At 39.7% G+C, this 13,393-nt stretch overlaps 1 protein-coding gene across 1 annotated transcript in view; it reads right to left on the reverse strand.

Annotated features, from left to right (window-relative positions):
• Window positions 1–325: 325 nt before the first annotated feature.
• Tsga10 (testis specific 10) overlaps window positions 326–13,393 on the reverse strand; it is a 90,603-nt gene continuing 77,535 nt past the window's right edge. Inside the window, exons 17-20 of the mRNA XM_021197678.2 lie at window positions 8,604–8,806; window positions 6,596–6,700; window positions 6,115–6,261; window positions 326–1,257 (exon numbers count right to left, since the gene is read on the reverse strand). Coding sequence (XP_021053337.1) covers window positions 1,233–1,257; window positions 6,115–6,261; window positions 6,596–6,700; window positions 8,604–8,806 — 480 coding nt within the window. The 3' untranslated portion in view covers window positions 326–1,232. The remainder of the gene's footprint in view (window positions 1,258–6,114; window positions 6,262–6,595; window positions 6,701–8,603; window positions 8,807–13,393) is intronic.

Genomic DNA, 13,393 nt, shown 5'->3' on the forward strand with positions numbered 1-13,393 from the left:
TGTGTAAATCTGTATGTTATGTGATAAGAGCAAGAGGAGTTATCTTGCACATTACCTTTAAGATACTTATGAACACGTAGCTTATTTTGCCCACCTTTTAGCCAGTCTGTAATGATTGTCAAAGACTGGATGAATAAGCCTGAAGGGGCTGAAGACCAATCTCAAGTGAGTATATGACATGAATTTGTGATAAAGTAGTATCAGAATACTAGTGATTATATCTTGATGAAATAAGATCTCAAGAGGCCACTACCCTTGTCCCTACTGCCATATTGAATAATGACTAGATACAATGAGAAATTGTCCATCATATAAATACTATTTATATGACAGGGCTTGCTTTTTTATTAAAATGTAAGAATACAAATAGCTTATATCAGTAAAATACAGTAGCATTCAGGCTCTAATATCAACAGTAAGTCAGCCTATGGACAGAAAAGATGCAGAGATGCAGGTAAGGGAGAGGGAACATCTTGTCACTCTAGATTACAGACAGATGCCACAGTCAAAAATAATAATAATAAAATGGCAAGTAAGCTCATTGAGGTACTTTAACGTTTTGAAGAAAACTTATTAAGAATACATATTTTAAAAAATCTTACATGTGGATAGATAGATCATCACCTACCTTTCTCACAACAGTAAAAGCAAACACAGTTGTAAAAACGCATGGTGCCTGGGCTGAGCACCTCAACAGTGTACACCGAGAGCCCTGGCGTGCTCCTACTTTGAAGGTAGACTGTGGCATGGAAGTTATGCCAGGTTGGTTCCAAAATGTGATACTGGCTCCCAGGCCAGTGCTGCTAGGCTGTGTCCATCTTGGCCCAGCTCCTCCAGCCATGAGAATATAAATCACAAAGAAAAAAAAATCTAACCAACCAGTCATTTGAGATAGCAAGAAAGGAAAGGAAATCAGTTTTGTAAAAAACACTTTTCCCTCTTTTTCAAGCTTCTTTATTTACTCCGGATAGTTAACAAAACAGTGCTCAATAGTGACGTAAGCAGATTTTACATTCACTATTACTGTGTGGAAAGAGCCATATGCATTTTGTTTGCATACATCAATCATCCCAGATATCTGTGTTAGGGCATTCGAGAACAGATTCAGAGGCACAAAGTTAATAAATACATTTAACCCTGTCAAGCATTCAAAAGATAAATGCAATCACATAGCAAAAAAAAATCCATTTGTATCTTTGACCTTTCCAAGGCTGTGGAGAATCTTTTCACTGTCAGAAATCTCTATAGCAAAGATTCCTATAACAGAAAAAACAAAACAAAACAGATTAAGGTTTTAAATTAAATACTGTTAGCATGTGTAAAAAGGATGTACTATGTTACTTTAGCAGTCCTTGGGTTTTATCCCCTCCGCTTCTGTGAAGTGAAATGACACAGTAAACTTGTTCATACACCATGGTACACTCACGCCATAAAGTGCTCATCCAACTTAATAAGAATGAGATATCGGAATGTACAGCTTGGATGGTTGTCATGAGCATTATGCCAAATGAAAAGAGTCCGTCTCAAAGCTGGTGTTCTGTGCATGACTGGATTTCATAGGCTCCTCAGAGGGATGGAATTACAGTGTGGAGGAGAAGTTAGTTGACTATCTGGCAGGGACACTGGAGGTACGGATTCTAACTCTAAGGGGATGGGTATACTTAATGTTTTTAAAACCAATAATGGGCATTTTCATATATGTGTTTAGTGTAATCTTTTCTATTGCATCCCTGCCTTGGTGCCCTCCCTCCTACCACTCCATCTGTGCGTCCTTTTATCCCATAATAGTTGCCCCTGTTGCTTTTGTGTCACACATATATACCCTTCCTTCAGATCTCCTCCTAAGTAAGTTCTTTTGGTGCTGATGGGACAAATCAGTATCTTGTTATTAGTAAGTGGTGTATACCAAGACTGCACATGCATGTATATGCATGCACACAGAATACACATGAAAAGTTAGGAAAATATGAATAGTCTGTGCACTGAGTTATACTAGTGCTGACTTCCAGTTTTGCAAGTTATTGATGCTGCAGGAACTGGGAAAGATCTATGAAATTCTCTGCACTGTTTTTACTGCTTCCTCTAAGGCAATAGCCATTTAAAAACACTTGTACATCCATTCATCTGATGAATTTTAAATATGGCTTAGCAGCTAAAAGAGGCATATAACACTCTGTCCAAGACTCAATATATAATATGTTGAGACTAGGTCAGTGCCAGCGGCTATATACTATATGATAACAATTCTTTCACAACCTGGGAGACATGAAACTGGAGGCAGGGGAAACAGAACTGGTTGAGTTCTCTGGCAGAGCAGCAAGCACTCCTAACTATCTAGTAATCTCTCTAGCCTCAGGGATGACAGTTTAAGTTGATGGTGAATGATGAAGTTTAAAGGTAACACATAAAATACAAACCTTTCTAAATATTTCAAGAAATTTGTACTTTTTTAAAAAAAAAGAAAACCAATCAAATCGAGAAATATAGGAAACATAATACAGCAAACAAGATATTGAGATGAATTTGAAATCAAATGCAGCAGTTATAGCAACAGTGTACAAATGTTTTACCTCTACTAAACTTTTTTGGTTTTTTGTTTTTTTTTGTTTTTTTTTCTACTAAACTTTTTTAACCTTAGTAAAAAGTTAAATGGCATATAAAGCAAAACTCAAACCAATACTTCATAAGAGAGATACAGTGAGACCAAGAGATCCAGAAAGAGCTAAGGGTATTTACCAGGAGAATGGAAACAGTAAGAGTGGATCAGCAACTTGGATACACAGTATCAGACACCAGACCAAACAATATAAGTGTTTCAGAGAAGAAAACTTCATGAAAGTTACACACAGCAAGGAAGGGTGGCAATTCAAAGTGCCAAGGCAGCAAAAGACAGCAAGCCATATGTGAAATAATTGCCCCAGAGTCTCTGTTGACACTATGCCAATGTGAGAGACAAACACTGGTGCTACACCAAGCACTACAGGCAGAAAGGGAGAGAAAACCAATGACCTCGGCTGCGGGCTGGACTTGGGGCTGACTTCCCAGCAGTGAAATGTTGTATCTGTCCAAAAGAAAGATGAGAGAACATCTTCCAAATTCAGCTCAGCTCAGTTCAGTTCAATTCAAAAGCCAGGCCTAGAAGATCATTAACAGTAACAGTAAAATTCAGGAGTGATGCTAAGTTCCCAGGAGATCCTGATGTCAAGAACTTGAAGACTGGGGAGATGGCTCCATTGGTAGAGTGCTTGCCTTGTAACTATGGAGACTCGAGTTTGATCCTTACAACTCAAGGAAGGCTGGGCATGGTGGTTTTGCTTGTGTTCCCAGTGCTGGGGAGGAAAAGCCAGGGATCTTAGTGGTGATCAGACAGTTAGACTGGACCAGATGGAGAGAGTCTGTCTCAAAACAAAGGAAAAAGGTGGACAGTACCTGAGGAACAACAACAAGGTTGGCCTCTGGCCTCTCTCAATTTACATAAACATGCACGCACCTGCCCTACACAGAAAGAAGGTTATTCTTTGAAACCTAGAACATTTCTTAATCCAGAAGCAAGTGGAGGAAACCACAGCTTTTAAAGAAAGCAAGCTCCTGCCGTGTAGTGCTAGCTCCTGGAAACTGCTGGTGCTGAACGTCTCGCATTAATGTCTTATGATTGCCTAGAAAGAATTTCATAGATTAAAATCCCTAGTGTTTGATGCTACTGAAATTTCTGAGTTTTGAAATTGTGTTTTGTTTGGTGTGGCATGTAGACTAATATTAGATCTTGATAGTTTTTATTCCAAATGCTTGTTAATATATGCTAATATACTTATTAATTCCAAACTTTTACCTCTAGATCCTTTCTTCTTAACATACACAATCCTGCCATCTGTGGAAACACCTTTGTTCCCATTCCTGTACTCAGTGCCTGCTTTACTTCACCCCTTTTTACATGACTGCAGACTTCTAAGAGAATCGGTGTTAGTGGGCACTATTCTATTTCTGAAGATAGAGGAGTCTGTGCCTTAAAATAAAGGAGGTGTGAGAAATTAAGACATGCAGGAGACTTTAAAATACTATTCACAAGATAAGACTGCCCAAGTGGATGGAAGGTAATCAGATCTACTTAAAAGATGTGCATAAAGCCACCAAGTCAGTGCTTTGTAGATATAATGCTGCGCTGCAAAAAGAAACATACCTGCTCAAGTGCACACATTTATAAAAACTGGTCACATGGAAGGCATGCAGACCACAGAGCTCATGAAACAGAAGTGGCAAAGACAGTATTTCCTGGTCACGACTCAAACATAGAAGAAATAAAAACTAAAACTGAATATACCCTTCCAACTGGAAATTATAAGATTTCCCATCAACTCATTGACAAAAGTGAAAATATAACAGAAGTCAGAGTTTCACAAACAAGTTGAAAGAAAAGCAAAACATTTAAGAACATATGACATCATTCAAAGCAACAACAAAGGAAAATGGAGAGTCCTAAATCTCTAGCAATTAAACAAAGAACAGCAGTAAGTTATTAATTCCCAATCCCAAAAGCTAGGAGAAAACCTCAACAAAGTAAAAAAAAGTAACACAGGAAGAAAATAATAAAGAATAAAAATTCATAATAGGGAAAATAGATCAAAACTAGTATATTAAAATTCTGGGGCTTGCGAGGCTAGAAAAAACTCAGTGGTTAATAGGAGTGCTGGGTGTTCTTCTAGAGAACTGGGGTTTGATTCCACATAGTGGTTCACAGCCTTCTGTGTCTCCAGTTCCATGGAACCAGATGCCCCCTTCTGGCCTCTGCAGGTACCAGGCACACAATTGGTACACAGACATATATGCATGCAAAATACCCATCTCTCTCTCTCTCTCTCTCTCTCTCTCTCTCTCTATATATATATATATATATATATATATATATATATATATATATATATAATATGATATATGCATATATATTGTTATATACATTATAAAGTGGGGGTATTTTTAATATTTAATTTTTAGTATTTTTTAGACTATTATAGGAAACATATTATGCCTATGACTGGTCATAATACAGATATTAGTGGATCGTGAGTGAACACAAGAACAAATTTAAGTCATTCATGAACTTGCTATTTGGCTAATGCTCTTGGGGAAATATAGGCTAAAAGGGAGGGAATGATGGCCTACAAACAGATCTGGAGCTTTTTCATCATTCTAGTCACTGAACTGACGGTGCTGCAGAAGTCCAGAGACTGCTCAGACACATTGTGGGCTGAGGAGTGAGTCAGGAGTGTGTGTGTGTGTGGGAGGGGTGCTGTTGATGTTGAACCTTGGTCCTCATGGTGACAGAACAAATGCATCATGAGGAAAGACAAGATGGACGCCCGTGGAGGTGCTTTGGAGTTGGACATACTAGTTGCTTTTTAATGTAGGGAGAGAGGGAGACAGACAGACAGACAGACAGACAGATGGACAGAAACACAGAGAGAGAGAGAGAGAGAGAGAGAGAGAGAGAGAGAGAGAGAAGTAATAGGAGAAATATGCAGTAGTATGGGTACATGAGACACTTCTTTATACAATAAAACAAACAGGACAAAATGTTAACAATAGTGAATTGAGTGAGAGGTATTTTTAGTTTTATATGTTTAGTTCATACACTTTTTAATTATTCTCACATAAAACTTTTAAACATTTGTGAAATATAACAATAAAGTCTAAAATAAAAGTAAATAGTAAATACTTTTCCTGGAGCATATATATTCTATGGTACAATAGCAATGAACCTACATTTTTTAATAACTGTACATGAGAACGCACAAGTAAAAGAATTCCGACTTTGATGGCACAGCGTGTAGGCTGATGACCCAGGCCAGGGCTATGTGCTTGCAGGGCATGATGAGACCTTAGCTCTGATTTCAAGTATTACAAAATGAGAGGAGGAACCAAACACTATTACAGTCCAGTACCGGGTATCCCTTAGAGCTATTTCACTTCAGTACAGTATTCATATAAAACTCATTTATAGGTGAAAACCCTTTATTTTTGGTGTCACCATGTCTTATTAACCAGGTTTAGTATCAGTTTCCTCGCTTCCTCAAATCTCACTATTAACATGGCTACACTCCAGGTCCTGTGCACACTTACTCTTCCAATGATCGGTCGAGGCCTCGGTCAGGAGATCGATGGTGAGCACGCTCTGGTGAGTGGCATTTTGTATTTGGCTTCATTGGACCCAAATTATAAGCATTGCTTGAGTAATTCTGGCGGCGAAGTTCTTGGACAGCCCTTTCCCTATAAAGATAATAATAAAATAATGCTTTAAAATTTTACATTTAGTGTATTATTAAACCTATCATGAAACTGTAGCTCAACTCGAACATTAAAAGTCTACCCACCATGAAATAACAAACTCCTGACTGAGCCAAGAGAACCCTTATAACAGCAGCACTCCAGAGGCTGAGGCAGGAGGATCAGCAGCTTGAGGCTAGAATGAGACCTTATCTCAAAAATGAAAACAAAAAACAAATAACACACATGTGCACAAACAGAGAAAGCTACTAAAATAACCAACTGTTAGCTAAGAAACAAGACATTTAAGCCGAGTACTATACAGAGATGAGCTCACCTTTCAAATCGTTCTGTCCCTAGTTGCCTTTTTGTAATGTCCAAATCTGCTTCTAACTGTGTTACAACATTTCTGAACTGTGCCACGTCTCTACTCTGGATGGCCCTATGCGAAAGATCAGAGTGACAGTTGATTAAACTCAAAATATGCCTGTAACTCCAAAAGTATATTAAGTCATATTGCCAATGACATCTTAGCACGATACCTTGGGGTATTGTGATTTTTGCAAGTTATTTCATGTATGTGTCTGTGGTGTGTGTGGTATATGATTTGTATGTGTGATGTAGTGTGTGTGTGTGTGTGTGTGTGTGTATGTATGTATGTATGTATGCATGTGGTGTGTGTGATGTGGTATGTGTGTGTAGTGTGTTGTGCATGTATGTGGTATGTGTGTGTGTATGTGTGCTGTGTGTGTATGTATGTGGTATGTGTGTGTGGTGTGGTGTAGTGTGTGAGTATGTGGTTTGTGTCATGTATGTGATGTGGCATGTGTGTATGTGTGGTGTGTGTGTATGTATGTGGTATGTGTGTGTGGTGTGGTATAGTGTGTGTATATGTGGTTTGTGTCATGTATGTGATGCGGTATGTGTGTATGTGTGGTGTGTGTGCGTGTATGTGGCATGTGTGTGTGGTGTGCGCACGTTGAACTTGCTCCTGTTCTGTGGATATGCACATGTGGGGGTGAGGGAGCCAGAGGCTGACTTGGGTGTTTTGCTCATTCACTCTCCACTGAATTCATCCATCTGGCTATGCTGTGTGGCCAGTGAGTTTCAGGGGTCTGTCTGTCTCCACTCCCCAATGTTGGGGTTACAGTTGCATGCTGCTGCTCCCAGGTTTACATGCATGCTGGTGGGATCCAAACTCAGATTCCTATGTTTGCATAGCTGGCACCATACTGACTGAGGGCTACCTCAGTCACGCACTCATTTTTAGGGGCAGATTTACTGGCGTGTGTTAGACATATCAGTGCACACACTTAATTACTTGAAAGGCCTCAGAGATCCCAGTTATGTTCAATCAATCAAATCTTGTCCTGGTTCTGTACACACAAATGGGGCAGCATTAGCTATCATCAATCTATATTATTCATTCGTGCAAATGTTCTTTACAAACATACTTTTTAGAAAAGTTTCCCACATTGGCTAGCTCTGAGTCAGTATTTAGCATCATTCTGAAATGGAGTACATCTCATGGTGGGGGTTTTCTTCTTTACTGAGGTTTATTTCCTCTGAGCAGTCTGAGAAAGGGACCCTGAGGGACCTGCTGAGACTCACAACAGCCTCTGACTGGAACTGACAGAATGACTCAGTTACAGCCATGTGGACCCAGGGGACTGTCAAGGAAACTAGCCCTGGCTTGGGGTCCTTGGTGGCTGAGTGCTGACAAAGTATGTACCATGCTTGCCCAGGTGCCAGGCTCAGACATGAGGATCACGGGCTGGCAGGCCTTATGGATGAGTCCCAGAGGAATAAAGGCTGAGTACCCATTAGTGACCAATTTCATAAACACTCACTACCCAGACAGATAATTAGTGACCAAATTTAATAAACTTTCACTACCCAGACACTGGAATATCAAACTAAGGGTCTTTGAATTAAAGGCTAGTATAACTGGGGATTAAAAAAAAAAGTACTAAGATAAAAATTCTGAGGGATTCCTCAGTGTTTGTGAGTTCACTTCCTTTGGGTGTATATACTCTCACAGACACACAGGGAGCTCTGACAAACGGGGAGACAGCGCGTAACACCAGACAGCCATGAACCAACTGTCCTTGTGATTTCTCAGTGCTTGCTTCCCACCTCCGAATGGCAATATTTTACAATATTTCAAAACAACTGGCAGAAATTGTTACATTTAAGAATCTTAGACTGGAAAAACTAAACAATGGCATTAAATCTTGGGCAAATCACAATATTCCTGTTTCTCAGCTTAATTAATGGCAGACTGGGTCCCAACTTCTAGATCCTAGCTTTAAACCTCTCCTAAATGACACTGCTGGTCAGCTCACATTTTGTTCTCGGCCAGGCAAAGGTGCTCCTTCAGCAGCTGGATCTCAGACTCCTTTTCCTGCAGCGCTATCTGAGACTGGTACTCTTTGTCTCGGTTGGCCACCAGCAGAGCCTCGAGATTCTGCATGGAGATCCTTTCGTTTGTCATCTGACTCCGGAGCAGTTCGATTTCAGAGCGTGCAGAGTCCAGCTCATTCTCCATCTGTGTGAAGGAAGACAGCCATGCTTATTCCTGTCCCCTCACTTAGCTGACATGTTATCAGGGTTCTGGGGTGGACACTGTGACGTTGTTTCTCACTAACAATTGCACACACAATGCACGTATGTTACCACTTTCCCCGCCCCTCAGGCCATATCAGAAAATCCACTATTTAAAATTTCCATCAGTCCCACACTGCAAACGCTTTCCACTTCCAGTTTTGACACTTTCTTGTATAGTTTTGCACAACTGACAAGATGGTGCTTGTGACTCCAGCATCATCTAGAACTGGATGTGTTATGACTAAATGCCTTATGACATACCATTGTACTGTACAGGTAAGGGGCATGAAGGGTAGACATACCATCTACTCTCTAACATAAACTTAGGAAAAACTTGCCCCTTTGAAGGTATTCTGAGCTTAAAGTGTTCTCAGTAAGCTAGATATTTCTTCAAAAGGATTATCAGCTAACAGAATGATTTCTTGTTCTGTTATATAAGTAATAATTATATATTCATTTAAAAGCTAATAAAAAGACATGAATAAAAATGAAATTACTAGGGAAGGGGCAGGTACTTCAGTGGACAGAGAGGAAAGAACATTCTAAGTTATGTAAATGAACTCACATAAACTGAGGAAAAATAAAAGCAATACTATGATCAAAACATTTTTAAAAGAAAAAAATACAGTTAAGTAGCAAGTACATTGGGGAGGAAACCTGTGTTCTAGCTTTCTTTTTGTGGCTGCGATAAATACTGTGACCAAAAGCAACTCGGAGAGGATTCCTTTGGCTGATGCTTCCAGGTGACAGTCTGTTACTGAGAGAAGTCAGAGCAGAAACCATGGAGGAATGCTGCTGACTGTCTCTCTCCTGCCTGTGTTCAACCAAGCTTTCTAATACAGTCCAGGACCACAAGCCTAGGAGTGTCACTACCCACAGTGGGCTGGGCACGCGGCAACAGTAATTAATCAAGACACCCTCTCACAGGTAAGGACAATCTGATACAGGCAATTCTTCAGCTGAAGAGCCCTTTTCCCAGGTGATTCTAGGTTGTTCCAAGGTTACAATAAAAACTAACTAGAATGCCTGGGTTGTATGTTTCAGAGGGGAAACAAAGACCCCCTACCTGTGCTATTTATATGATATTTTGGACTAGGAATCTGTGCAGGTGAAACTTGTGCTTTACTAGACCAATGGATGCTGGTGATCGGGGGCTGAAGAATATCTGTGACTAGTAACAGATCAGCATCATTAAGGTGGCATCTCCTGAGAAGAGAACCACATTTCCTCAGTCAGTAAAACAGAATCTAGTCTAAGGAGACCAAGGAAACATCTCAACATGGCAGGTGAACTTGGCAATGTGTAAGAGTCACTCACTTGGCATTGGTTTTGAGGCATGTAGGAAGGTGTCATGGAGAACCGCTGGGGCTTAGCACTTTGTGACAGAGTTTGAGTTTCCCTGCAGAGAAGCTACAAGAGGCCATTGGTAAAGGTGTACCTTCAGTTCTGATGAAGACCCCAGGCTTACAGGGGTCATAGAGGTTTGGAACTATGTGCGTTAGCATTGGAGTCTGCCACGGACAATGTCAAATGTGTAGTAGAGCCATCTTGAGCTTTGGAAACAACTTGTCTTGAGGATGGCCATGTTAGAGACATAGCCTGTCAAGCCCTCCAGAGGCAAGAAAATTATGTGTAAGTCCTGAACAATGAGCTACAGGATTTTAATTTACATTGATTTGGGGCTTTTTCTTTAATCTTATTATTCTTATATCCTGATTCTTCTGGAACAAGAAGTATTTAACATGCTTTTTTTTTTAACTTTATAGGAGCCTATAGACAAGATACTTTGGATTTTTAAAAAGAACTTAGGCTTTAAAACTACTGACATTTTAAAAGACTGTGGGACTTCTAAAAATTGGACATGTTTTGTCTTGTGCTACTAATATTAACATGCAATCTTGAAGAAAAAGCAAGGAAAGGTTGCAGTTAAATAGTGACACTTCTGTACTTAAGGTGACAAGGATGAACTGTACTGGTTAGTTTTTATTACCAACTTTACCCAACATAGAGCCAATTGGGAAGAAGAAACATCAATAGAAAATCTGTCTCAATCAGACTGACCTGTGACCAATCGTATTGACTGATGATTGATAGGGAAGGGCCCATCCCTAGGTAGGTGGGTCTTACCGTATTAGAAAGTTAGTTGAAGGGATGGAGAGATGGCTCAGCAGTTAAGGGCAGGGGCTGCTCTTCCAGAGGACTTGAGTTTGATTTACCATCACCCACACAGCAGCTCACAACTGTCTGTAACTCCAGTTCTAGGAGTTACACCTTCTTCTGGCCTCTAAAGGCATCAGGCAAGAAAGTGGTACACAGACATATACATGCTGGCAAAACACCTGTCTGAGTTAATGTTCTGTGAAGAGACTCCATGACCAAAGCAATTTATAAAAGAAAGCATCTTTTGGAGACTTGCTTATAGCTTCAGAGGATTAGTTTATGATCATTATGGTAGGGAGCATGATGGCAGGAAGGCAGGCATAGGGCTAGAGCAGAAGCCGAGAGCAGATTCTCATCCACAAGATAGAGGAGGCAGAGGAGAATAGGTCTGGTGTGGACTTTTGAAACCTCAAAGCTCAACCCTACTGACACACCTCCTAATCCTTCCTAAACAGTCCATCAGCTAGGAACCAAATATTCAAACAAGGGAGCCTATGGGGGCCAATCTCATTCCACAATGCCTAGACACACAAAATAAGAACAACTTTAAAAGATAATGAAAAAAGGAAAGCTAGCTGAGAATGAATAGAAAAGAAGCATCCCGTAAGCAATTCCTCCACGGTTTCTGGTATAGGGTCCTGCCTTCCTTTCCTGACTTCCTTCCATGATGCATTGTGACTTGGAAGTATAGGAAAAATAACCTCTTTCTTCCCCTAAATTGCTTTTGGTCATGGTATTTAGTGCAACAGCAGCAAAGCAAAGTAAGACGCCCTGCTAGTAATCAAACAGATACAAACTAAAACAAGGTGCTATTTCTAGTCCATAATTTCTCATCCTGATAGCCTATTTACCCTGACATTCACACTTGAATTTAATAACTCTTTGTTTATGGAGCTGCCTGACCTCTGCTCGCCAGATGCCAGTAGCATTTCCCACAATCCAGAACTGAATCTATACTAAGTGTTTTTCAGTTGAACTTAAAGCCAATAAGATACCGTTCTTGTCTGTCAACCCAGTGATTTTGCTAGTTTATGTTCACATCACAAAAATGACAAGGATGGTCTCCTATATTCTGTAGCAGAACTATGAAATAAAACTTCACTTTCTTTGATAGCAGCTTTATTGTTCATTAATATGGCCATACTACTCATGCAAATGAAGTACCCAAATCAATAACTTCTAACATATTAATATCAAATATTCATCATTGCCAAAATCTATAAGAGATTGTTTTATCCTTTTAAAAAAAACCATGAAAACTCAAAAGTATAGTTGCTTAAACAAGATTTGAACAATCCTTACACTAGTTGATATGCCAATGTGGATGAAGGAAAAATCTCACAAGGCCCCACCCCTAGATGAAGAGATGTGGCTCCTACAGAAGAGAATCAGTTCTCTCCAAGGGACAAGCACACTGATAGGTTATCCCATCAAAAGCGTTCATCCCTATGTGCATATACACATCAGCAACACTAAATAAGACATTACACACACACACACACACACACACACACACACACACATATATATATATATATATATATATATATATATATACACACACACATATGTGTGTGTTTGTGTTTGAGTATATGTGTGTATGTGTATGTACATGTATGTATATATATGTACATGTATATATATATGTATGCATTAATTAAAGAATAAGAGGTCATCAATTTGAAGGAGAGGAACATGAGAAGATTTGGAGGGAGGAAAGAAAAGGGAAAATGATATAAACACTATTTGTACATGAAATTCTCCAAAATTAATTTAAAAAAATATTGTAGGAACTGCAGAGATGGCCCAGTGGTTAAGAGTGCTTGTCATTCCTATAGAGGACCTGGGTTCAACTCCCAGAATCCATATGGTGGCTTTTAACCACACATGACTCCAGTTTCAGAAGATCTGACACCCCCTTTTGACCTCTGCATGCACCAGACATATATGTAATATATATGCAGAAAAAAATCATACATATAAAATAAATAAACTCACAATTTTGAAATATATATTTTAAAATAAAAACAAACAAATGAATAAGTAAGCATTCTGTAGATATAGTGACACCATGGTTGACTTAACTGTGTCACCATGGTTGACTCAACTGTGTCTCCATGGTTGATTCTACTCCATCTCCATGGTTGACTCTACTGCATCTCCATGGTTCACTCTACTGCGTCTCCATGGCTGTCTCTACTGTGTCTCCATGGCTGACTCTACTGTGTCTCCATGGCTGACTCTACTGTGTCTCCATGGCTGACTCTACTGTATCTCCATGGTTGACTCTACTGTGTCTCCATGGCTGACTCTACTGTATCTCCATGGTTGTCTACTGCGTCTCCATGGCTGACTCTACTGTGTCTCC

Source organism: Mus pahari, chromosome 5 (assembly GCF_900095145.1).
Source record: "Mus pahari chromosome 5, PAHARI_EIJ_v1.1, whole genome shotgun sequence".
Lineage (NCBI taxonomy): Eukaryota > Metazoa > Chordata > Mammalia > Rodentia > Muridae > Mus > Mus pahari.